This window comes from Rhipicephalus microplus, chromosome 8 (genome assembly GCF_043290135.1).
Source record: "Rhipicephalus microplus isolate Deutch F79 chromosome 8, USDA_Rmic, whole genome shotgun sequence".
NCBI classification, from domain to species: Eukaryota; Metazoa; Arthropoda; class Arachnida; order Ixodida; family Ixodidae; genus Rhipicephalus; species Rhipicephalus microplus.
In genome coordinates this window covers 118,537,507-118,564,353 of record NC_134707.1, presented here as the reverse complement: position 1 = coordinate 118,564,353, position 26,847 = coordinate 118,537,507, and the positions used below count along the sequence as shown (strand labels likewise).

General features: G+C 44.1%; 1 protein-coding gene across 1 annotated transcript in view; it reads left to right on the top strand.

Moving 5' to 3' along the window:
- Positions 1–2,431: 2,431 nt before the first annotated feature.
- LOC119165906 (uncharacterized) overlaps positions 2,432–26,847 on the top strand; it is a 139,557-nt gene continuing 115,141 nt past the window's right edge. Inside the window, exons 1-4 of the mRNA XM_075872507.1 lie at positions 2,432–3,078; positions 12,629–12,738; positions 19,651–19,903; positions 25,756–25,823. Of these exons, the coding sequence (XP_075728622.1) occupies positions 2,880–3,078; positions 12,629–12,738; positions 19,651–19,903; positions 25,756–25,823 (630 nt within the window). The 5' untranslated portion in view covers positions 2,432–2,879. The remainder of the gene's footprint in view (positions 3,079–12,628; positions 12,739–19,650; positions 19,904–25,755; positions 25,824–26,847) is intronic.

The following is a 26,847-nucleotide window of genomic DNA, read 5'->3' as shown; positions in this document are numbered from 1 at the left end:
CATTTGTGGACATCATTTAAACATGGTTCCTCATATCATTTCTCAGACCTTCACTTATATTATCAATCTTATTTTTTCTAAAGGTTCTTTTGCTGACTCAATTAAGGGACCGACAACTGATCTTGCTCGATTCAATTTTTTCCCGGCGTGACAAAAAGTTTACCTTTCGTATTGTTCGTAGCTGCCGTAGTTAATCCCAAAAGCACGTAGTCATTTTACAAGCAGTATTTTTTTATCTAAAAGGCTCTGAACACGGATGAGCCCTTTCATCCGGCAACGCTGAAAATTGATAGTGATGCCAGTAGCCTTTCTGGCGACTTGTGCATGCTGTCGTTGTTCAGCTTTTGCAGGAGTTCTTGGGACTATGCTTTAACCACGTTTGTTCGGAGCTTTACGGCTATTTTTTGAAAATAACAAGCCTTTACAATGAAGCGACGTGGCTTTATACAGCCTCTTTGTATTTGTACCGTGTAGTGTAACTAGTGCAACTAGTGTTCCGTGCGCTCACGCCCAAGGTTGTTGCGTATGTGTCGTGGGTGCTTGTCCCGTCGTCATTACTTTCTCGACACACGAGCCAAGACAAGTCACTGAAAACGTCACTGCGCATATGCGCGGTCGTGCCGACTAGCAGCTCGCACATGTGATTTCTGAGACAAGTTGTAAATAGAGAAACCACGTCACTCCAAAAACTTAGCGACCCGGGAACTGCGTGCACGGTTTCATGAGCAAGCAGAACTGAGAAAAGTTGCTCAAGACGTGCTGACGTAACTTTCGCTGACAAGCATTGAATTATTACGTGCGTCATGCGAAGGCAGCACTACTTTAATGCTTACTCTTAACACAGGCCTATATGTACATTTTCTATGAAGTAATATACTTTACTATCAAGAATGAATGAATAAACTCTCTTTGAAGTCCGGCAGTTTCCTCTGGGCGAGTTGGAGAAAAAGGGGATTAACCCCTGCCTTTTCCCACCCTACGTAGATTATGACGGTGGTGCCTCAGGCGACCGCTTGAAGTCCTTGGACCCGGGCTTAGAACACCTACCACGCTTGCCGGATGGCCCAAAGATGGTTGGCGAGCTTGTCGCTGGTGTGTGCGTGCACTATAGTTTACGACCACATGACAGGGCAGATCGGATAATTGAAGTTTCTGCCCCCAGGGGGCACCATAGTCTACTTTCGGGATTTTCAATGAAATAAAAATATAACTCAACTTTTTTTTTTCTACGAGGAAAACAGGGTTGGTTTGAGTCCCTATGAAGAACAGTCAGGCTATGCGTGCAGTCATTTCATTTCATGCTTTGGGCAGTTGTCGGTCCCTTTAAAGCGTGCAATGGTTATACCAACATTTAGGAAAGGTAATAAGGAAGATATTAAAATTAATAGGCGTATTAGATCTATTCTCTCATCATTAAATAAACTACTTGAACATCTATTGGCAAATCGTCCTAATGCTTACCTTTCGAAATTTAATGTTATAAAGCCTTCCTAGTTCGGTTTTCGTCATAAAAACTCCACTAACCATCCTGTGCTTTCTTTGACCGACTTCATGAAACATTACATTGATACCGGTAGCTGTTCTCTGGCGGTAATTAACTTGTCGGATTCACTCTTCTTGAATTTATCCAAAGCATTCGACACGCTCGATCACATTCATTCTTATCAATAATTTCGATTCTTAAATATGGTATTACCGGACCACCTCTAAGCTTTCTGAAGAGTTGCCTGTTCAACCGAAAAAACGTTATAGCTGGTGCTCTAACACTAAGGTTACTAATTTAAGCTAGATGTTCCGCAGGGTTCCATTCTCCCCCCCCCCCCCCATGTATTATTTTTGGTAGTGATCTTCGTGATGCCATGCTCTACGAAATAAAGTCATTGCCATACACATACACTTTGTTATGGAACTCTATTCCGCCTGATATCAAGTCTTTAGCCAATCTATTATATAAAAAACTTTGAAATTATATATCTTCCATAGCCATAAATTATTCTGCTATCCTCTTTGAATTGTGATTTAGCGAATGCATTATTGTAATTGTGCTTAATACTATTTTTATCGCTCCGTTATTTTATATAGTTGTTTTATAACGTCATTCTGTTGATGCTACATTGTTTTTCTCTTTTTTCTTGCATTTTTTTACATCCCTCCTTTATCATGGGCCCCCCACAGTCTTCCGACTGTAAGACGTCTCGTTCATTTCACGTATCGCTACTTTGTTAATAATAAACTTGGAACTTCAAACAGGTAGGCGCTGCGCCGTGCTCCCTACCGGACTGCAGAAATTAGGTGCCCTCTTTCTCTTCTAACCACTACCACCACCACCAAACAGGACGAAGACTTCTCTATGGCGCGAGCGAGCGCTCAAATGCCAATATGCTTAAACGTTCGCCAAGAAAAACGGCGGAGGGGGGGGGGGGGGGGGCTGAACTGCGGCTGCTTCTCCTAGATGAACTACTATTTGTATATAGTGTGCAGAACAGTAGTTATTAATCTTCTTACACTTTCACGACGAAAGCCTTTTAAGGTCTGCCACTAAATCGCGGCATTAATGTTCGCACATTGCTGGCCTGTTCTGTGTAGCGCTTCTACAGCTGGCAGCGCCGTCTCATGGTGTGCACAGCAGTCGTTGTAAAAAGTTTCCGCCGCACGGTACACTTCTATTCTCTAGTACAAGACAAAGTGCCCGCGCAGTTCGTACACCAACCAGTTACTCAGCAGTCACGCAGTGTCATTCCCGGTTATTCTCTGGTCATTGTCATGCCGTTCCACTAGACCAAGTGATACTCGCTAGTAACTTTCAACTCGCTCGAGTGATCCTACGTTGGGTTTGTTTCGAAGCCCTCGTTTCCCTCGTGCGAGGCACTCGGAACCACATGGCGGCACGGAAGCCTACTCACGCTTACGTTCAATACAAAGATGGAGACTCGGCGATCGTCTCTGTCAGTCTCATCAAGCACTACAGTCCGGACGACGTGATCGACCTGGCAAGCAACAAGGTCGTGTGCTGGAGGAAGAATAGGAAGGGATACTTATCCGAAAGCTACTTCCGCGGAGACATCTTGACGTTGGGATGTGAGTATATCCGTCATGTATACTTTCACGCGTGTCATGCAACGGCTTCGATCTCCTATAATCAGCTTACATTTCGTGACGCAAACTGTGTTTTAGCGCTACATTTCAGGCGATGTCCTGTTTGTAACGATTTCATTCAGTTAGACTGTGAATTTATGGCGCTCTCCAATCGTGTTCTTTGTTCGGGCTGTGTCCGTGGCAACGTTACGTAGGCTTATCCGTGCGATCAGCCCAACACTTAAAATTAAACGATACGGCGGCATAACATGGGTGCACTGCCGCCCCTGAAATTGCGGCCCCGTGTTTTGGTGCCCGTAACATTTGATACGATCCGGATGATGGCGGTTCACAGCGTTCATGTGATGCGACCGGGAAACGAATCGTGAAAGTACAATGGCGGTTGTGGCGCGCTGCGCCGTACATCGCTGTCGCGCATCGCACATGTTGACGGCGCATTTTAGCTCACTGGATTGACAACGGTGCTCAATTGCTGATTGATCTTTCATATAAGGAGGCCTATTCAATGCGATGACGAACATATATGGTAACACTCTGAAACAAATTGTCAATATTATTAAACCGATTAATTTGCGAAGGCCTACAATGAGATAACATGTCCTCGAAAGCTACATGCAGGTATATTGATCTGAAAACAGATGCTCTACTTTTGTGTGTGTTTTATAAGTGTGTGTTTCTTTTCTTTTCCATGCTCTTAATAACCATGGTTACATGTGAATAATGTTCTTTCTTTCTTTGTCTGTGTTATACCCGTGCCACACGGGCATAGAAAATGACATTTGGTGGCGAAGGCCTTCAGTTCCCGAATGACATTCGTTTCGCCGGCGCTGCTACACGTCCAAAGCGAATGACATTTGACTTGATGATGTCGATCACAGCACCTTCGAAGTGAGCATTGAGTGAATAGCAATAAAAAAATTAAGAAGCATTTACGAGCTTCATACACATCAGATAATCATCAAATGTAGAAATAAGCGTATTACGCTGTCCTAAGTTTTAGTTTCTTGCTTTGTTTTACAACGTTGCAGCCGACCGTAGCAACCTAAGTCAACACTAGTCAGATCCACAGCGTAAATAGACACTAAAATTGACAAGCGTTTCATTATCCATACTTTATTTTCTTCGTATAACGTTCAAAGCATCTTTTTAAGACTAGTGCAAATAAAAGACGGGAAATTTCATTTTTAGCTCAATATGATTTGTTTTATATACTTTCAGGTAAATCGCACTTCGCGAGCTGTGTCGTCGAGAGTAGGCATTTCTCAGTCAACTGAGTTCTGGCGAAGGCAGTTGGTGGCGAATGGCATTCGGACGAATGCCATTTTGTTCGCCCGTGTGGCACCGCGCGAATGGCAGTAAATCTGAAGGCATTCGGGGGTAAATGCCATTTTTTCTGCCCGTGTGGCACGGGTATTAACGATTGCAATTTCGTAAATGTAGACAATATTTTATTGTTCTCCTGCATGCTCAGTGTATTATGTATTGGTGACTTACAAGTATATATCGTAAACATATTGGGGCAGTTATCACCAATGAGGGGGCCTACATCCTCGTCAAGCTGTTTAAACGACAGCTTTTTCTACCCACTTCTTCATATTATTACACTATATTGGTGCGAAAATAAATGTCACTGTCATATTGCGTGTGATTATTGTTTATTCATAACAACAAAGTTGCGAGGATGAACAGGCAAAAAAGCTGCATTGAGCAGCTTGAGGGGAACCTGGCCACCTCATTCACTGGGCAGCTTCACAGCGATCACACAAAAACATGGTATACATCATGAATGAACTAACTTAAAAAACACAAAAACAGTAAACATCCATGGTCGGAATAAATAAACAAGGCCATTATAGAAACATTTGAAAAAAAGGGGAAGAAATAAGCGAAGTGCTAAAGACAGAGAAAAGGACAAACAAATAAGCCCTTAGCAGCACAAGCAATCACATAAATACGTCGCGTAGCTTTTTTAGCGACAGAGTTGATACACTGAGACCATTTTCTTTGTGTAGTTGATTTAGCACAGTAGGTAAACAGGATGGTAGCATTTGGTCACCGTATGTAGTTCTGTTTTTGTTAACAATCCAAGGATTAGAACACTGCACGGACCCAGACTAGCCTTAAAGCCCCTGGGCTGGCTAATGTATTGTCGGATTGAACCTTTAATAGGCCAGGGTCTTGTAATACATTGTAGTGGTTGTAGGTTGGCTAATGTTTTTTTTTTTTTGGCTTATGGTGTTGAACATCCCAGAACAACTCAGAATATGCGAGACGCCATAGTGCAGTGCTCCTGTAATTTAAGCCACTTAGGAGAGTAACCACATTTGATGGTAACCACATTTGTGCTAACAGCACATTCCAACAAAATTTGTGTTCATATGAAGTCAAGCTATGCTTTGACTTACGAATGAAACAAACTCTCCAGTCACTGTTAGTCCATAGATAAAGTTACTAATTGATTCTATGTTTCGAGAAGGGTCTTGAAACAAGCGAGACAGATCTCTGCCAAATTGTGTCTGCCTTTGTACAGCATCACACAATTCAAAGTAATTCTCCAAGAGCGAGAGTACTTTCTTGAAAGAGAGCTGAACAAGAATAAATAAATGTGATAATGGGTTCAATCGCAGAGCAAAAAACAATGAGTTAAAGCAGCAGTACTGCAAAGACTAATCGAGTCCAGTATGATGTGTTGCATGGAAGAAAATCGATTTCATTGCAGGGTTGAGAAGCTTGGCAGACTGTTGATTGCATTAATGCTCAACATATTGTCGCGGTACAGCGCGAACCAAAGGCAGATAAACGTTGACACAGCGACTCTCAGCAGCCGAACAGCAAGGTCGCCTTCTTTATCTTCAATCAGCCAGAGCTCCACTACCTGGTGCCCGCCAAATCCCCTTATCGTCGTTACTCTTGTTGTTGCTGGATTTGCAGGCGCGCTAGTTGCCTTGCTTCTTCCGCTCGTTCTGTAAATATCTCGGCGTCCGGTTCGACGTCGCATTCGTGCGCTAGCATCGCATCTAACATGGTTCGTACTTCCCTTCCGTGAATTTGGCTGAACGGGGTCATCTGGGTTGTTTCTTGCTTGGCAGTGTTGTATGCAAACGTGATATATGGCAAGATTTCGTCCCAATTTTTGTGTTCGACGTCTACGTACATTGAAAGCATGTCTTCAATTGTTTTGTTCAGACGCTCTGTAAGCCCGTTCATTTGCGGGTGGTAGGCGGTGGTCTTACGATGGGTTGTTCCACTCAGCATGAGGACTTGTTCCAAAAGAGCTGCCGTAAATGCGGTTCCTCTGTCTGTGATTACGACGCTTGGTGCACCATGCTGCAGGACAACGTTCTCGATGAAAAATTGTGCCGCCTCCGCTGTTGTACCTCTCTGGATAGCCTTTGTTTCAGCATAACGGGTAACGTAATCAGTCGCGACAATAACCCAGCGGTTCCCAGCCGTAGAAGTAGGAAGTGGGCCTAAAATATCCATGCCAATCTGGTCGAATGGTGTTCTTGGGACCTGCACGGGCTGCAGGAGGCCAGCTGGTTTAGTCGGCGGTGACTTCTGTCGCTGGCAGTCGAGGCAAGTACGAACATGGTGTTTTACGGCTATAGTCAGTCTTGGCCAGAAGTAGCGCTGCCGTACTCTGGCCAACGTTCTTGTGTAACCTAAGTGGCCTGAAGTCACCTCGTTCTGGCATGCTTCCAGTACTTCGGAGCGAAGAGCTGCTGGGATGACGAGCAAATACGCAGATCCTGTCGAAGAGAAGTTTCTTTTGTATAGTACTCCACTCCGTAAGCAAAATGATGACAGCGCTCCTACGAAAACAGTTGGTGCCTTCTGAGATCTTCCCTCCAGGTAATTAATTAGGGCAAGTAACTTAGGGTCGCCACGTTGTTGCTGTGCAATAGCGGTTGAGTCAAGCACACCGAGAAATGCTGTTTCCTCCTCATCGGATAGAGTTTCCGATTCAATGGGTGAGCGGGATAGACAGTCGGCGTCCATGTGGCGCTTTCCTGACTTGTGTACGACAGTCATGTCGTACTCTTGCAGCCTGAGACTCCAACGCGCTAATCTCCCGGTAGGATCTTAAAGATTTCTCAACCAACACAGTGAGTGGTGGTCGCTGATGACTTTAAAAGGGCGGCCGTATAAATATGGGCGAAATTTCGTGACCGCCCATACCACGGCGAGGCATTCCTTCTCAGTCGTGGAGTAATTAGTCTCGGCGCGTGTTAATGTTCGGCTTGCATAGGTGATTACTCTTTCTGTGCCCTCTTGCAGCTGCAGAAGCACAGCTCCCAAACCAATATTGCTGGCATCAGTGTATAGCATCGTTGTGGCTTTCTCATCAAAGTGGGCAAGCACTGGAGGCGCCTGTAGTCGCTGGCGGAGGTTCTTAAAAGCAGCTTCCTCTTCGTTGCTCCATTGGAAAGCAACGTCTTCTCTCGTGAGGCGGGTCAACGGCGATGCGATGCGTGCTAAGTCCGCGATGAATCGCCTATAATACGCACATAGTCCGAAGAATCGTCGGACAGCCTTCTTATCAGTCGGCACAGGGAACTGTGCAACAGCTGCGATCTTTTCAGGATCAGGACGAACGCCTGCGTGACTGACAACGTGGCCAAGAAATTGCAGCTCTTCATAGCAAAAGTGGCACTTTTCAGGCTTCAACGTCAAGCCCGCAGACCGTATGGCTTGTAAAACTGCCTCAAGTCTTTTAAGATGCTGGTCAAATGTTGCGGCGAAAACTACGACATAATCAAGGTAGACCGAGCAGGTTTTCCACTTCAACCCAGAAAGTTCGGTATCCATAAGTCTTTGAAAGGTAGCAGGCGCTGAAATAAACCAAAGGGCAACACTTTAAATTCATATAAGCCATCTGGTGTCACAAAAGCAGTCTTCTCGCGGTCTCTTGGGTCTACCTCGATTTGCCAATACCCACTCCTTAAGTCCATCGATGAAAAGTAACGAGCATGTCGAAGTCTGTCGAGAGAGTCATCTATACGAGGAAGTGGATACACGTCTCTCTTTGTCACCTAATTGAGTTTTCGGTAATCTACACAGAAGTGCAGGCTGCCATCTTTTTTTTTAACGAGTACTACAGGTGACGCCCAGGGGCTTTTTGAGGGCTGAATGACGTCATCTTCTAGCATTTTGTTGACTTGCTCTTGTATCACTTTGCGTTCCTTTGCAGCCACGCGATAGGGGTTTTGGTGAATTGGTCTCGCCATGTCCTCGGTAATTATCCGATGCTTGGTTAGAGGCGTGCGGCCAACTCTTGATGTTGTCGAAAAGCAGTCTTTGAATTCAGCCAGTAGCTCAAGAAGCCCCTTTCGCTCGTTCTTGGGCAAAGTAGTGCTAACTTCAAGAACTGGTGTCAAATAAAGTTTTGGCGCCTCGTCGACTACTGCCAAGCAGCCTTCTGCGTCCGCGATATCGTCGAAGTAAGCGACGGTCATGCCTTTTGGAAGGTGCCGGCGCTCATCACTAAAATTTGTCAGAAGCAAGTCCGTGCGTCCAGCGGCGATATTGACGATACCTCTTGCGACGGAAATGCCGTGTGTGAAGAGGAGCGAGGTTATTCGGTCTGCTACTCCTTCGCCGTCAAACTAGACAGCGGCTGCCACAGAAACAAGCGTACATGACCGAGGAGGGAGAACCACATCCTCATCAGTTAGACGCAATTGGTTTGGTTGCGCCTGTGTACAATCAGGTGCGCCCGAACTGTTGCGGAATGTCATCAAACTGTCTGGGATATTGATGACGGCGCCGTACTCTCGTAAGAAGTCCATACCAATAATTAGATCCTTGCAGCATGCGGCGAGAACGACGAACGAGGCAACGAAAGAAGAACATTTTATGTCAATTCTCGCTGTGCATCTTCCATGGGGCATCAATAACTGACCACCTGCCGTCCTTATTTGAGGGCCTGTCCACGGTGTCTTCACTTTCTTGAGGCGGATGGCGAGGTCCTGACTGATGATAGAAAAGTCGGCACCGGTGTCCACTAAGGCTGTTACTTTCTGGCCGTCAAGAATAACACTCAGGTCAGCGGTCACAATGTCGTCGCTCTCACGTCTTGTCGGATTTACAGCGTCGTGTAATGGGGGCTTTTCGTCGTCATCTTCATGGCCTGCAACCCTACCCCCGGAGGTCACCGCCCTCAGTTTCCCCATCGCGGGCTGGGTGACCTTCTTGCGTTAAGGTCCGCGGAGGTACGTCGGTGGGACGAAGGTAAATGAGCGGGAGAAGGAGAGCGGGATTGACGTCCCAAACCTGGCTGGCGGGTAGGTATTGCCTCCTCGTCAGAAGTACGGTATTCGTAAACGTGAGAACGGGCTCCATGGAAAGAGTCGTCCTCCCAACGTGGTATGTATTCTCCGTTCGCACGTCGATTGTCAGACCATGTTCGAAGAGGGCGGAACGAATCACTGCGGTGCCAGCAATGACGGGCAATATGACCTGCACCTCCGCAGTTAAAGCCTAGTGGACGTCGATCGATTGTGCGCCATGCGTCTGTTCTTCGGAGCGGTGGACGTCTGAGCCTCCCTTCTTGCGACGATGTCCATGGTGCTGCTGTGGACGCCTGGTGGTACGTCGGTTGGCTTGGCGGTCGGCTTAGGGTCTGCTCTTGCCGCGATGACCAAGGGGGCGTCGGCACTGGGTGATATGGCAGCGATGTACCAGATGGTGAACGTCGCAGAGCATCGGCAGAGCTCATGGGACCGTGCTCGTCACCAGGACTAGCGGTAGAAAATGCGTGGCGGATTTCGTCACGTACCAGTTCAGCGACGGATGCAACGGGGGTTTGAGCAACTGGATTCCGGAACTTTTGCAGTTCTTCGCGAACTATCTCCCTAATGAGGTCTCGCAGGGAGCTTTGATCCTCAGGTATGGCGGCAGCATTGATTGGGGCGCTGCTAGACATTCGATGATACTGCCTGCATCGTTGATGGAGCGCCCGCTCGATAGCCGTAGCCTCCTTGATGAAGTCAACTACGGTACTTGGAGGGTGGCACATTAGCCCGGCGAAAAGTTGCTCCTTAACGCCGCGCATGAGGTAGCTGAACTTCCTATCTTCACTCATGTTCGGGTCAGCTCGACGAAAAAGACGAGTCATATCTTCAGCAAACATAGTAACGCTTTCATTGGGTTTTTGAACCCGTAGCTCCAACAGCTGCTGCGCACGGTCGCGTCGATCGACATTGGTGAACGTATCGACAAGCTGTTGTCGGAAGTCACCCCAAGTTAACAGACTGGCTTCTCTGTTTTCATACCAAATTTTCGCACCGCCATCAAGGTAGAAATAGGCGCGTGAGAGCTTTTCTTGTTCAGGCCACAGATTAATCTTGGCGACACGCTCGTAGTGCTCAAGCCAGTCGTCCACGTCTTCATGGGCACCGCCACTAAAGTGATAGGGAACCAGCGGTTGAAAGATGGTTACCTGTGAAGGCTGTGTTGGCGGGGAGCCTTGGGGCACCGTTTGCGGACTGACGTTGGCCATTTGGAGAGGTAATCGGCACTTGCGAGGTTCTGTGGAAGGCGTGAACTCTGGAGCGAGGCCTATCAGCCGCCGACTGAACCGGTGCACGGGAGTTGCAATGGGTGACAATGCGTCCGAGGTAGATGAACGGCTCTCAGTGGGAGCATGGAGCATTAGGTAGGGTTGCGTCCCAGTACTTCCACCAGTGTCGCGGTACAGCGCGAACCAAAGGCAGATAAAACGTCGACACAGCGACTCTCAGCAGCCGAACAGCAAGGTCGCCTTCTTTATCTTCAATCAGCCAGAGCTCCACTACCTGGTGCCCGCCAAATCCCCTTATCGTCGTTTTGGTTCACCAGTACACACGCGTCAATATTAAGCTAAAAGTTGCAACCACTGCTGGCATGATGAGAAGAGGTGCCAAATAAATACTTGCAAAGGTGGAAGTGCTGCTCCAAACTGCTCCAAAAGAGAAATACTGCTCTAATGTGCAATGTTTACTGGTAACTGCTTGAAACCTGCTCCAAAGTGGTATTGGCAAACTAAAGAGAATGAAGTTGAACCATGGAACCATTCTGTGAGCCTAAGTGAAGCCAAAAGCAAGCTGTATACACTATCATCCTAGTATGCTACTCAGTGGCGTAAACCCAGAAAAATTTCAAGGGGTGACACATATCAGGCCATGGTCTCCAATACGTATCTTGTATTTTTATTTATATAGGAATTAAATCGTGCTTTCCAATAAAATTAAAAAAAATTGAGCATGGGGTTTGAGCTCTAGCAATTGCATTGTTTCGTTCAGTCTCTTTTTTTTTTCACCTTTTTTCGATGTCTATAGTTCACACAGCTGAGAGCATTTAACACAGGTATGCAGTAAAAGGTAAAATGCCTCTTAAAAAGCTAATTGTGCTATACTTAACTGTTGATTCAGTTATATCATGTGCTAAAGCTATATCTCGAGTGGGACACTTGCAAGGGGTGTGCTCCACAGCCTGAACATCAGGAAAGTCCAGACTCTATTGACCTCCAATGATCTACGCCAACTATACTGCTTGCACACTAGCTGCATACTACCATACAGCATGTTTAATAATAAATATAAATATTTATTAGATGCTTACATGATGTTTTAGACTTCAGGAGTTTTTGTAAACATGCATCTGCTCCAAAAACACCAATAGAATAACACTCAAGCTGCCCCAAAGACACTTGAGCCTGCTCCAAAGCACCATTTTTTCTGTTCCATAATCGGCTCCAAAAAGCAAAATGTCACTTCCATCACTGTACTTGCATACTGTTGAGCACTGACTATTTATTGTTGTTTATCTGCGATATTTTACGCAGATAAACAGATATCATGTTTTTTGAGGTTTTCCACCAGTGTGACATGGTTCACTGCTGATTGCTGCGAAGCTCCATCGGAATCAAGTTTGTATGCACTGCTTAGCTCCCTTCCGGAGTTTGCATAAAAGAGTCAATCGTGATCAGAAAAGTCAATTTCGATCAGGCTCAATCATTATCATATGTGGCCGCATGGCACAGGTGTCTTGTCGAGCCTTGGCAACTTCGTTATTTTATTGTTTTCTTATTCATTAATAACCTTAGTTGGCATGAGAAGTTCCGAAAATCAGTAGCTTGCACTATTTGAGCTTTCGTTGCTCCCTAAAGTACATAATGATTAGGAAAGAGTGAGTATCGTTTACTCATGCATCTTATTATGTAATATACACTTCACTGAAATAAGTGGGAAAAAAAAGATTTTAAGTGAAATATAAACATGTTTTATTTGTCGCATAAATCTTGACTAGCTTGAACTTCAAATTTTTGTATTTAATAAGTAATCACAGAAGTGTTTTCTTTTTTTTTTTTTTGATACGTAACAAATGGAAGGCATTTTTTTGGTTACCCTACATTTGCTTTATTAATTTCTCTTGGGTGTTGCCAACTCCTTTACTACAGCTAGTAATCTTGGGACCTTCTCTTGCATATTCACCTGTATTGTATTATCTGAATATGTTATATTGATTGATTCATTGATTGATTATTCTTCAGGTGGCATGGACAACCTAGTCTCTCGTAAACTAAGGCAAGGAAGGATTGTGCCAGAGCAAGTGTTTGAAGAAAGCTGCCAAGGCACTCGCCTCAAGAAGTCAACGCTCCAGGTCATCATTATGTTGACGATATTAATAACAGAAAATTACACTTTTTTTTTTTTGAGGACATCTAATCGACATGAAAGCTTGCCACTGAGCGAGCTGGTTCATACTTGCAAAGTGTAAAATGGTTGCATGCAAACCTGACAAAGACACAGAAGACTTGGATACGTGTAAACATGGACCTTTTAGATAGGCAAATTGGGATAGTTGGTGCATATTTACTGCAGACATAACTACTTAGCACCAAAAACAAGGGACAAGGCAGAGGTAGATGGAGCACATAGCTTCAACCAGGCTGAAGTTGTGTGCTTTGTTTGAACGCATTGTGCTTGTCCATGTATTTGCATACTTGTTAAGTTTGCGAGACCATTTTTCTTCTTTGCAAGTAATGGACAAGAATGGCAGCTTTGTAAAAGAGTGTTATTATTGATCAGTGCCTGCGCTGTAGACAGCGAAGTGATAATATAGTAGGAAAGCAGTGGTTGGCGTAGCAGTGCGGGCCGTTGGCCATGTGGGAACGTTGGAGAGGCCAGATTTGTTATATAGCCTGGGTTGCAGGGAGAGCCTGGCATTAGCAGTATCAATCGATTGGCAGTACCAGGGGTTGGTTATACAGCTGCGCCAATTTGATACAAATCCCCATTTCTGTGTCAAGCTGCGCCAAAACCATGAAATTTGCTGAAATTATGCCAAAATGCCCGACGAGCCTGAAATTGATCTCAGTTGCGCTTATTAAGCGAGAAATAGAAGCAACGTTGGTCACCTGCAGTTAGCGTCATCAACCAATCCAAGCGCGCAGACCCTAAACCACGGGGTCAGATATGTTGCCGTTAGGTCAGTGAGACGCGATCGACCAGCTAAAGCTAAAGATCGACCAGCAAAGCCGTACACCCATCGGTCCGCTGACGGCAGCGGATACTGCTCGGCAGGATGACACAACTTCTAGACAAAAATTCATTGCTGTAGCCACCAACACTTCGCAGGAAATACAAACTTCCTAGTCTGCAAACATGGCTATGGCATATTAGCAGCTATAGCTGGATGAGATTACCACGTTTTTCGCACACAAGCATGGTCGATATGCTGTGAACGCCAGCGTTTTCGGCGACCGCATTGCTTGCCATAGCAAAAGCACATTAAACATTTTTCTGTCTTTAAGTCTGTTATTTGTGTCATCCCGGTGATAAATATCTGGTGCTGTCATCGGATCAACTGGCGCGTGCCGTTGATACTATATCTGTTAGACCCCCTCTTGCATGTAAGCTCAGAAGTTGGGACTCAAACCTCACCCCCCTCGTGAAAAAAAAAGAGAGAGAGGGTGGAGGGGGCGTAGTGGTGTTCTAAAATTTCTTGGCCTTGCTCTAACCCATGGAGAACGCTGCTTAAACCACTTTTGCCGCGGTACACTAGTACCCCACAGAAAAGCGTTTAATGATGATAATGGGAACTTCATTTACTTGGAATGGGCTCTTAGCACCGTCACGGGACACAGCTAATTTCGTTCGCTTACTCATGTGTGTATAAGCCATATAATTGCTAGTACAAGTATGATTGCTGACTTCTAAAAAAATGTTACGAGCAATCATTTGGAGCTGTGTATGACATTGCTGGCACCTAAAAAGAACTGTGCGCAATTTTTTTTTGCCACACCTACTCCTCAGTTTCATTAATTCCCTGGTTTTCAATGTTGCCGGCTTGGCAGATCCACATTGAATTTGCCAAGTCTGTCAAAGCATTTGAAAGATGCGGCAAATGCTAACGTGGACTTTATCATTGTTTGCTCAATGTGGTGGTTCAAAATACTACTTTTATTGAAATAGCAGGGCTCATGTTTACTCTGCAGGATTAAGGTGATGTTGAAAGGTTTGTGTATACTTTTTTTTTTCTAAATGTACGCCTTTTTTTATGCGGCTACAAATTGAGTCTTTCGTGGTTAACAATGAATGTTTTCTTTTTTCTGAAAACTGCTCCAAAAGTGAAATTTTGCTCCTTTGAAAATTACTCCGAATTCTACTTCGGCTGTTTCACCCCTGCATTACACAAAACTCAAACAGCTGACTTGATCTGCTCGCACTAGTAACTGGACACACTTTTGTATACCAGTGGACTGTTTTGTGCAGTGTTGCTTGCATATAGTGTGAGAGTTTAATGGCAAAGGAAACACTTTCTCTTTCATAAGGCAGGTTAGTCTTCGAATATCCTTTCAAACCAAAGTTACTTGAACTGAAGCCTTTTATTTCAGTCATGGTCATTGATACTGCTGATTCAACAGAGCATAGGTTAAAGGGACACTGAAGCTATTTTGCAATAGCAAATTTATTGCAAATTCGGTATTTGCGATTTCTTACAACATGCCTACAACGGCCTTATTTTTTCATTTTCAAATAAACAACGGTGCTATAAACGAGCAAACTTTAACTAAGGCACCACCCCCCCCCCCCCACCTGGCATGCACTGAGCGCAGGATAGAGCATGGGAGACACGTGGGGAGGTGGCGTCATCAAAAGAGTGAGCCGTAGGCATACCTACCAACCTGGCAACAAATCAATTCCTAAAACCCCCGAGCAGGGAAGGGGGGAGAGGTGTAACAACATTTTTTTTTTTTTCATTTGTAGCTGTGATTGATTTGCTTTTAACGATAAGTGTAATCATGTTTTGCCGCTCTAAGTAAAATCGATGCACTAAATTATTTTCCCCCATTCTGGGCACCAAAAGAAAGCAAAAAAAAACATTGCAAAAGACAAGAGGGGGGGGGGGGGGGGTCCCAGCAAGCGCAAACACGGCGTTGCGGTCTCATAATGGCTTGGCGGGGCCAAACACAGGACTCAGTGGGCTGCCTGACTTCCACGATGCTAACTTCGAATCTCTGTGGAAAGAGCAAATCGCGAGCCGTTGCACAGACGCCGTTCATCGCAATCATGCTCGATCGGGGAACTAGTAGGCCGCGATCTCCCTGTTGCAGAACAGCTTGTAATGGCACCTTTAAGGAATATCTATTAGATTTCAGTCTTATTCGCCAACGAATGAGACCGTGTAACACGGGCGCTTTATTTTAATTCTGGCTAGGGTAATATTTTTCGATCGAAATCCAGAATCGTCGATGTGTTGATGGAACAATCACTCATATGGTAATCCAGACAACATTTAATCGTCACTGTGACATTCGATCACTGCCCAATACCACCACCTGAAGCATGATTGTAATGATTGATAAGTGGGGTTTAACATCCCAAAACCACCATATGATAATGAGAAACGCCGTAGTGGAGGGCTCCGAAAATTTGGCTACCTGGGGTTCTTTAACGTGCACCCAAATCTGAGCACACAGGCCTACAACATTACCGCCTTCATCGGAATCGCAGCCGCCGCAGTCGGGATTCGATCCCGCGACCTGCGGGTCAGCAGCTGAGTACCTTAGCTACTAGACCATCGCGGTGGGGCTGAAGCTTGATTGTAGTCCAAGCTGTTCACGTAGCAGCACTTAATCTAAATAAAAGATTTCTTGATTTCGATGATTGCTTGTGGGGCACTGAGGGAGTCTACCAACCTGGAAAAGTCGGGGAATTTCTGAAAAACTTGGCCAGGTCATGGAAACTGACAGAAGTTCTGTGCGGCCGCCACAAAATAAGCATTACCATTGATCAAAGCTTGTAATGTTGCTCTTCCAACTGCAACTACAGTGAGCTGCTAGAAGAGGTGGGAAAAAAGAAAGTGCATAACTGTTGCTTTTTAGTGTAAACGCGAAAAGATACACAGACTCATGGAACACAAAGTTTACTGACGCTTCGGCATTCAATATGGGAGAGAGCCCTGTTTACAATAAAAGCCATAAGAAATGCACGGCGTACCTAAGTATGCCTAAATACATGATGTAAGCAGTGAGAGAACATTGTCAGAAGTGTCCCACCACTCCTGTTCAGCGTATGTACAGTCATCAGTATCTGGATTCCAGGTGCATGCATGATGCGAGCTTATTTTAAATGAGGAGCATTTTATAGTCACACCTACTCGCAAATTCTGCGTTGGTGGTGGTGTCTACACACCTAGTGCGCATGCTCGCGTCTTGTGCCAACTGTTGCTCCCCCCCTTTCTTGCCTTGCAAGGCTCACGCAGGCAGCGTCTGCTAGTAAAATCTGACTGCTCACACTGCACAATCGTTCACTGACCACTCCGTATATGTAGGCACTGGATTTTGCGTTAAGAATTCAATTAAGGGAGTCTTTACTTGGCTTTCGCTTGACTTGATGCTTTGCTTACTTCAGTAGATGCGATGGAAGTAACAGTACCTTCAACCAGTAGTGGGGCACAACCCAACATCAGTGTCCCACCGCTCGTTGAAGACACCGCTGTTCCTTCATTCAATACATACGAATATTAAAGACAAAATAACAATTAAGCATTCCCAAACCATGTCCAATTATGCAACATTCACGCGAAGCCCCCAGCACTCTGTGACGCATTTAGTCGAGTGCCCCCCCCCCCCCCCCCTCCGTGGAAACATGCGGGTTTTTTCTATGTCCATAACACACGTGTTTGACTTGTCTATTGGTGGTCTGTGGATTCTGCGTGTTCAGCGAGCACAGTCGAGGCCATGCATTGTTTCTTGGCATCATATTTCTATTGTTTAGCTCTTTGCTTGAAATCACCAGTGTCAATGATGTACTGGTTGTCACAATTGTGGTAACTTATGGCATAAACAAGACCAAGGAAATCCCTGCTTGGCAACTTGTCCTTCACATTGGCTAAAGCATTCTTTAGGTTTCACGTTGGTACATGCACTATTTTGATGTTTGTTGCTTCTACATATTGCACAGCATATCTGAGTTTTGAACCACAATATTACGTCTACAAATTTATGCATGTTTGGCTAGGCCACAATTTTGGTTCGGCTTGAAGGCCGTCTGGTTTGTCTAGGCTAGTACTGCCGTCGGCAGAAGCCTGCCGTATTATTATTATTATTATTATTATTATTATTATTATTATTATTATATTAATATTACTATTATGATTATTATTGATCATGCAACAGCAAACGTGCTTAGATACACACTTATTGCTGGTAGCTCGTGTTTCAAGGCTAGCACTTGTGTAACCTCAGGTAAATAAATTTCTCATGTCAGTTTCGTGAAATATCGTAAAAATAAATCTGTAATAATTTTTTCGCGTGACGTCCACAGAAGAGTACGAAATTCAAGGCAATGTACCAATATCCATGATTCATCTGTGGAATCAAGGTAGCTGTTGCACCTTGACAGATTGCTTCTTGCCAACACATATTCAGCTATCGGCATTTTAAACGCTGTCCCCAGATTTCATTGCAGCCGTCCAAGGACTTCCGTTGCACTTCAAGCGTCAGAGTCCTGAGACAGAAAATACAAAAATGCATGTGCTTGTCGGAAAAAGAAAGAAGGAAAATTTTGCAATGCGGCTCTGTTCGTGCAACGTTGTCGTTATAGAGTTTCCTAAAAAAACTAGAGGGGACTCTGGCGCTGCGATCATTCAGGGACCATGGGAATGATGGGTAGTACACAGATTTGCCTGGTCTTCGTACTTGCAGGCAGCGAATTGCACTTGCGGCTTTGTTTGTTGCTGGATTCCGTTTCGTTTTGAAAAAAAAAAAAAAAGACGCATCTTTTTGAATCTCGTGACCTGATTCGAATTGGTAAGCCTAAAACAATAAGGTGGTGAAGCCAACCGCTGAAAATTTGCTGATTTTTGTTACGTGAAACAAAACAACAGCTCCAGGGCACACGAACACACATGGAGCCAGAAGTACGAAGATTAGACAAATCCGTGTACTGCCCATTATTACCATGCTCGCTGAAGCACCATGCACTGCAGCTCCCATAGACACTAGCGATAGAGTTCCCTGTTGTGTATATTTAGGAAACTCTATGCCAATGACCAGTAAAAACTTAAGTTGTAGCTTAATATAGTTTGTAAAAACATTCAGTCGACTATTTTTCCAAAAAATTGCAAGCACGTTGTCTTGTAGCGCCATCTTTGTCAGATTGTCAAATGCTTTAAAAATATACGCCATTTAAAATCTGACACGCAGGGCTCATGTGCTTCGAGAGGAAAAATTGAAGAAAGGGCGGTTGCTTTGGGTGACCACCATGCTGAAAAAGGATTCTATAACTGAAATGTTGAAAGTCTGTAAGTTAGAACCGTTAGAATTAAGTCTGTGCGAACAGAGGTTGAAAATGCTTTTCCAGACCTTACATTCAGGGGTGGAAGTAAATAAGAATGGTTATTTAACGGGCTCTTATAAAAGGTTTCCGAGAACAATGCACAGGACACTCATACATCCAATGTATGTTCGAAAAGATTTATTCCAATTTTCCTTCTTTCCCGATGCTATTAAAATGTAGAATGAGTTGCCGAATGATGTGGTGCAAAAAAGTACTTTGAGTGAGTTTAAAGTTACTTTTGACAGACATCTTGTTGATTATGGATAGATTATCAGTGTTCATGTATGTGTTTCCTTACAAATGTTCCATAAGTCATAAATGCTATGTTGCCAATATTATGAGTAAAAAATATATAATTGTGTGTCTCATAGAAGTGTGCTTTACATTACAAAATTCACCTTTGAAATGCTCTTCAAACATTTATGTAATATTGTGAAACTCAGTACTTCATTCTCCCTGTGTACAGAATTCATCTTACAAATGCTCTTCAAATATTTATGTAATTTTGAGCGACTCAATACTTCATCCTCCTTGTAACGATCCTCAATTAAGTGAGGGTTAATAGTATGACTAAATAAAAAAAAGTACTAGATGGGTCTCACCTGTAATTTGCATACTTGTGTCTTAACGGAGTAGTTGACAGCAACGACGCTTTGACATTTTCAAAGCGGGCTAACACAGATTTTGTGCACATAACTTTGCTCTTAATATATTTTTTTTTTACTAGGATACAAAACAAATATGCCACCACTCAAAATTGCTGAAGAAACCTGGAAAAGGCAAGATATTAGGGAAAAGACGCAGGGAGGATTTGGACTCTGGGACTGATGAAGAAGATGAACTAGTGCCTTGCAGGCGGTTCCAGGAAGCAAAGGGCAAGATTGCAGAGCTTGAAGGAAGACTGCGAGTTTCGAGGGAGCGGTTACACAAACAGCGGCAGCGAGACATCAAACTACATATTCTTCTTGATTATAAAATGGGTAAGCAGTAATCAAGGGTGCAACAGCTGGGCCAATTGCGCCAATTTGATACAAACCGTCATTTCCGTGCCGAGCTGCACCAAAACCATGAAATTTACTGAAATTGCACCACCCTGCACCAAAATTCCTCACTAGCCCCAAAATTTGCTTAGTTGCACGAATTTCAGCGAGAAATTGAAGCCACTTTGGTCACCTGCAGTTTGCGCCATCAATCTAAGTGCGCAGACCCTAGCCCTGAACTGCGGTGTCAAACATTCCCATAGGTTTAGGGCACTCGCAAGACGCTATTGATTAGCTAAAGTAACAAAGGTGCACCCCATCGGTTCGCTGACCACAGCAAATACCTATTGGTTGGACGACGCAACTTCTAGACAAAAATACATTGCCATAGACACCAACAATTCGCGGGAAATATGAACCTCCTTGTCAGCAAACGTGGCTATGGCATGTTAGCAGTTATAGCTGAAAGCGCGTATAGAGTTTTTCGCGCGCGAGCAGAATAGGCGTGCTGCTAACACCAGCGTTTCGGGCGACCGTGTCGTTCGCCATAACTGAGCCACCCGAAACTTTTTTCTGTCTTTAAGTTGCATTAGTTGCATCGCGCGGCGATAAATATACAATACTGTCGCCACATCGACGAGCGCATGCTGTTACTTTATCTGGTAAAATGTGTCTTGCAAGTGAGCTGAGATGTTGCGTCCTCAACCTAACTTCATCGTGGGGGGAAAAAAAGAAAGGAGGGATTTTAGCGGTGTTAGAAAACTTCATGGCCTTGCTCTAACTCGTGCAGAACGCTGTTTAAGTTACGTTCGTCACAGTACGCCAGCGTCCTGCAGAAAAGCGTAATGTTTTCTAAGGGCTCTTAGCACTAGTCGCAAGACGCAGCTCATTTTGTTCACTTACTCATACGTGTATACGCATCAAAACTGTGAGTACTAGTATGATTGCTGATTTCTGAAAATGTTATGGGCAAGCATTTGGAGCAGTGTATGACATTGTTTGCAACTTAAAAAAAAAATGCGCCCTCTTTTTTTTTTTTTCGCCCCCTACTCCTCACTTTCACTAATCCCCTGATATTCAAGATTGCCAACTTGGCAGATTCACATTTAAATTTAAAGTATTTGAAAGATGCGGAGAATGCTAATGTGGATTTACCATTTTTTGCTCTGTGGCGTGGTTAGAAATACTAGTTTTATTGAAATAGCAGTGCTCATCTTTACTCTGCACGATTCAGAGGATGTTGAATAGTTTGTACATACTCTTTTTGTTTTCTAGATGTGAACCTTCTCTTTTTATACTGCTCCAAATTTGGTCTTTTGTGACAAAAATTGAATGGTTTTTTGTCCGGAACTTGCTCTAAATTTGCATTTTAGTGCTTCAAAAGTAAACTTTTGCTGCTCCAAAAACTGCTCCAAATTTTATTTCAGCAGTTGCATCCCTGAGTTCAGTTTTTCTTCAGCACATCCTTTTTTAATAGATTCTTTTTTCTCAGTATAGAGTTTTCTAGTGAGAGTGTCTCGGGCGTTACCTTATCTTTTGCACGTTGTTGTAAATGTACGATCATGAGTAATACGAGTTCGAAGAGCGCACGTCAAACAGCCTCGAACTCTACATCGGCTGATTTGCAGCGGTCGCTGATAGAGATAAAGTGGAAAGTGTACCGCTTTTCCGCTATTTTGTTGCAAAGAGAGAGCTTGTCAGTGACCGCTAGCAGTGGTATGAATTCACTTCAACGCACCAGCCCAATGCCGTGACCCATCAGGGTATGTAGCAGCTGAGATATCGCCTGTTATATAGCCTGCCGTTATGCACAGGCCATGCTTGTATTATTATTATATCTAGGTGATGCTGACGGGAGATTTTGATACACATGTCCTATATTTATTTTTATTTTTGTGGGAATTCTTTTTTCAACAAAAGCTGTTATGAGAACACAACTTGGGTTACGCGCAGCGCCGTAGCTGTCCGCTGCCGGTGTCCGTAACCACTATCGCACGAAATAAGAAAAAAAAAAAAAACCTCAGTATCGAACCCGAGTCCGCTGCGTGCCAGCCTAGTACTATTCTACCACCGAGCCATGCCGGTGCTTGGGACTTGTTTCCAAACTTGCCTTGGCTGGGCTTGATGTCGGAAGAATAATTGTGTTAATATCAGTAATAAAGTGGACAGCAAAAGAACCAGGCATTGCACTATGTGAATAGCATAATGAGTGGGTCACCAATGCTCCAACCCATTGCAAAACCTTGTTCTTGATCACCTATTAACTGTGGCACATACCCACTTCAGGCATAATTCTTCATCGTCGTCAGCCACTGCATAAACAATTAGCACAACATTCCTTTTACGTGTTTAGCCGATACCGCGTTTCTCAGAAGAATGACCAAGGATAGCATAGCGAATGCTGGCCTACCATCCAGAAATTATTGCTAATGTTTTAGTGGGTACCCAGCAAGTGTGCTTGCAGCAATCCCCAGAATGTATAGAAAAGGCTCTTTAAGGCCGTTCTTCTAGCGTTCGCTGTGACTATGCTGCTCCTCCCGCGCAGGCTTGGAGTTTCTTTTTTTTTTGCATTATCATTTTTCGCGGCCGTTGCCACGCAATCGGCAGCCCTTTTGCAGCAACATTAGTGAAACTGGAGTGCCGACAGTAAGCAGAAGAGCGTAGGGTGAGCATTCGGTGTGGGAGGATTGCCTCACTAGTTTTAAGGATATTGCACAGCATTACAGACTCGCCAGGTGCAAATTTCTGTCACCACATTAAGAACTGAACAAAAAGCAGGCGGTCACGGAGTGACAACGGCTGACGAAAATGTTTCTGAATCCGGTATCTTGAATTTTCTGTTACCCAGAGCTTAATTCGCCACACTGAAAGTTTTTCGAGGCCAGGGCAACCCTGGAACATATGTCACGGTAGTGTAGTGGAGGTGGGGCTCCAGACAGGGACGCAGCCTTGAACTGAATGTGCTGGGAGAGTGCCCTCGACGAGCAATTGCGAGCCATCCCGCGAGTCGAGGTAGCTCACACCTAGGCGGTGATATTTGCCCAGATTCCTGAATAACTCGCCGGGAATTTTTTTCTTTTATATAATAAAGTCGCATCTCTCTTTTCACATTCCCACAAGGGGAGAAATGCGCCCTTGTTGCTAAGACATTAGTTACCGTAATTACTCGAATCTAACGCACACCTTTTTTTCGGTTTAGCGAGTTCATAAATCGCATGTGCGTTAGAATCGAGTACGAAAAAAAAAAAGGAATACGGTCATTCTATTGCCATCGGCATTTCCAAAATGGCCGCCCCCTATGTGCATCGGGCATGGCGCGTCGGCCATTTCTGCCTATGTGTTTCCCATGTGCACCACTTCGTACATGTGCTGAGGAATTTGTCATCTTGTAGTGCATTAGCACCGACAGCATGGAAGGGCCGTCTCCAAAAACTCGAGTGCACCACGATGTCGCTTTTAAAAGTCATCGCGTGTGCAAAAATGGACGAAAATCGGGCCGCATCGCGGTCGTTCGGAGTTCCCGAAACGTGCGTGCGGGACTGGCGGAAACAAAAGCAGAATATTGTCGACAGCAAACATTCACGCAAAGGCTTCAGTGGACCATAGCAGGGTCGGTTTCCGCGAATTGAAGAGCTGCTCGGCGAGTATATGATTGAGCAGTGAGCGGCCCGTGACGACAGAACTGCTCCAAGTGCAGGCTATGCAGTTAGCCTTAGAAAAAGGGCTAATGCGGAGCCAGTTTAAAGCGAGCAGGTGCTGGCTACCTAACTATATGAAGAGGAAAAGCTTTTCCTTCCGAAGGCGAACGGGCATATGCCAAAATTTGCCGGAAAAGTACGAAAGAAAAGCTTCACAGTTTTCAGAGGTTCGTCCTAAACTTGCGGCACAACAACGGCTACCTGCTTGGGCAAATCGGGAATGCTGATCAGACGCCTCTTTACTTCGACATGCCTGGCACCACAACCGTCGAGAAGAAGGGGGCGAAGCAAGTTCGTGTGCTGACATCGGGCCACGGTAAAACTAGAGTGACGGCAATGCTTCGTTGCACATCAGATAGGCCCAAGCTTCCCCGTACCTCATATTTAAACGGAAGACGCTCGCGAAAGGAGTCGTTTTGCCGAGTGGTGTGATCGTGCGGGCCAACGAGAAAAATGGGTGTGCTTTGCAATCGATGTCTTACTTCTTTTTTTCGTCGTAGAAACCGGGTGCGTGTTACAATCGAGGGCGCGGTAAAATCGAGTAATTACGGTAATATTTAATGTATTTAGTTAGAAGGAGAATACACTGCTTCAAAGTATATCCCAAGTTATGATGCTGTTGAATTTCAGACATGTCGACCGTTTCTTTACTACCGTATTTACTCGCGTAATCTTCGCACTCGAAAATTCTTGCATCCCCGATATCGCTCGACAAAAATAAATTTTTTTTCCTCAAGTAATTATCGCACCCCTGAAATTTGCCGCAATAATGTTGTCTGCTCGTTCCAGCCACTGATGATGATAGCATGCGCTGTCTGGCCCCATCTCTTAAGCATAGAGCGTACTATTATTGCACCGAAATTCAATCCAATCCAATACAAGCCAAAGTGGCTAGTGTGCGTTGCGGCGTGATTTGTATGATGTGTATGTAATCTTGTTACGTTATGAGGCGATATGGAAGCTACACAGCTGCTTTCAAGTTGAAAGTGATTAATCATGCACTAAACAACGGCAACAGGGCCTCCAGTAGGCCCTTCGGAATAGATGAGTTTTGTGTTCGCTACTGGTGACAGCAGCTGAAAGCCACCAAGACATGTGGGGCCTTCTGTGCTCCTAAGATTGGGATTGATGGTAAACTTTATTTCTTCAGAAGGTAACTGTGGACGATTCTGTTAAATGGCCATCAGCCCAATACTGACGTCCTTCGCTTACCTTTTGTCGACTCCTGTTGAGCGACGAACGCTACCGCTACGTCCACAAGCTTTGCGTACGGTATTCTAATTCTCAGGTATTTCATTGTGCCTTTTGTGTCTCAAATAAATGTAGCCTTGTGTTGAACCTGTCCTTTTATTGTTCTGGTGTGAGAATCCTGGCTTGCAGCCTCTTCGTTTTCTTTTTCGCTCTGTACGTTTTTGTGGAAAGTTTTCCCCGCGTAATTCTCGCACCCCCCAACTTGGCATCGGTTTTCTGTCCAAAAAAGTGCGAGGATCATGTGAGTAAATACGGTATATAGACAGTTCGGTTGAAGTCTTCAAAGCTATTTTTTTGAAGAAACTAATGAATAGGTCATCATGAAAGGTTTTTTTTACTGTTTTTTTCATAGGCTGTGCATTCAAGCAGAATTATTGAAATCGAACTGTAACTTTGCGTACCATGGCTAATTGTATGCAAAATGAATCTGCTAACTATTAACTTTTTTAATCTCTTTGTGATAGCGTGCCTTAGCTTAGAGGTGTGGTGATTGTGGAGGTTGGATGTACAAGGTAGTATTCTCACTACGTATCTCCCACGTCGTGTTCGAATTGCACCTCGAATTTAATAGTTATGACTGTTGGTGCAGCACCTATTTTGGTTCATTTGGACATTAAGTCTTATTGTTCACATTTTTAACATTTCATTGTTATAAATATTAAATTTACTGAAGCACTACAAGCCGAAAGCATAATTAATATAACTTGGACGGAAACAGTGAACTTTTTCGAACTTGATGACGTGCCTAAAGGTTGGCAGCACAGAGTGTGAATTCTGGCATGCGTTCGGAAATGCTCGCAATGATCATTGATGATATCGATAATGACTTTTTGTGTGCTTGCTTGTGTAGGTCATAGTTGCAAACAGTTCTGATTGCATTTATGTGGATGTTGCACCATGCAGATTCAATGGAGGCCTCGATCATTGCACTAATAAAGTTGGAACTGCATGGTACACGGCCTGCTTCACAGGTATGTAATACTCTAAGCTGGCGTTGGGGGAGAGCCGAGTTTCATTATCTTTCATTATCCAGAAATGTGTCGCATCAATGTTTCTGTCGTTGACATTGATTTTCACATTAGGCTCAATTTAGATGCCAGGTGCCATATTTATTTGCAAAATTATGGGATTCTTAAAAAATGAAATGGCAGACATTTAGATTTCCAATAGTTATGAAGCATAAATGTTCGTTGAAAAAAAAAATGCTTTTGAGCTTCACGAATGTAAGCATATGTCGACGCTAGTTCAACTCATTTCCTGACAAAGGGAGCTTTCTCGCGAAATTGTTGGAAAATATATATCATTGCGGATGACTCTCCCTTTCTGTTTTAAACCCATATCTTAACAAAAACAATTGGCCCATATTAAATTATTACTTTCACTGAGATATATATATATATGGGTCATTTCATGCCAAGTGTCCCAGACGTGGCGCTCAACCATTATGGATTCTGCCGATAAAATTTACACTCTTTTCGTATACCTCAAGGAGAATTGCGGCCAAACATTCTTGCTCGAACAATATTTTTGAAGACTGTGGCACCCCTTCAAAGTTAGCTTGCTTTTGCCAAAGTGTGCACAATAGAAAAATGTATATAAAATGATATTTTTTTGCGGAACTTTGAAAGAGTGCTTGAGCTACTAAAGGGGTTCTGTTTAGTTGTGCTACTAAAGCATTCAGAAATGTCTGCATTTATCTAGCAGTTAATTTTTTTCAAAAACCACAAAAGTCTTCAAAGTTCGCTATTTTTTTATGCTAGCTGGAATTCTCTCTAAGAAATCTTCATATTGTTGTAGTTTTCAGGAAAGCTTACTTTCGTACAAAAATGTCTAGGGTGGAAATAGACTTCAAATCTTCCTGGGAAAAATATTTGAATATGGCAGAAATATGCGACTTGTCTCATATTTGAGTGCATTTTTCGTACTGATGTGGTCCAAAAAACTTCTCGCGATGTAGCGTTTGATAGACCACTTTATGGTTAAAAAAAAAATTTG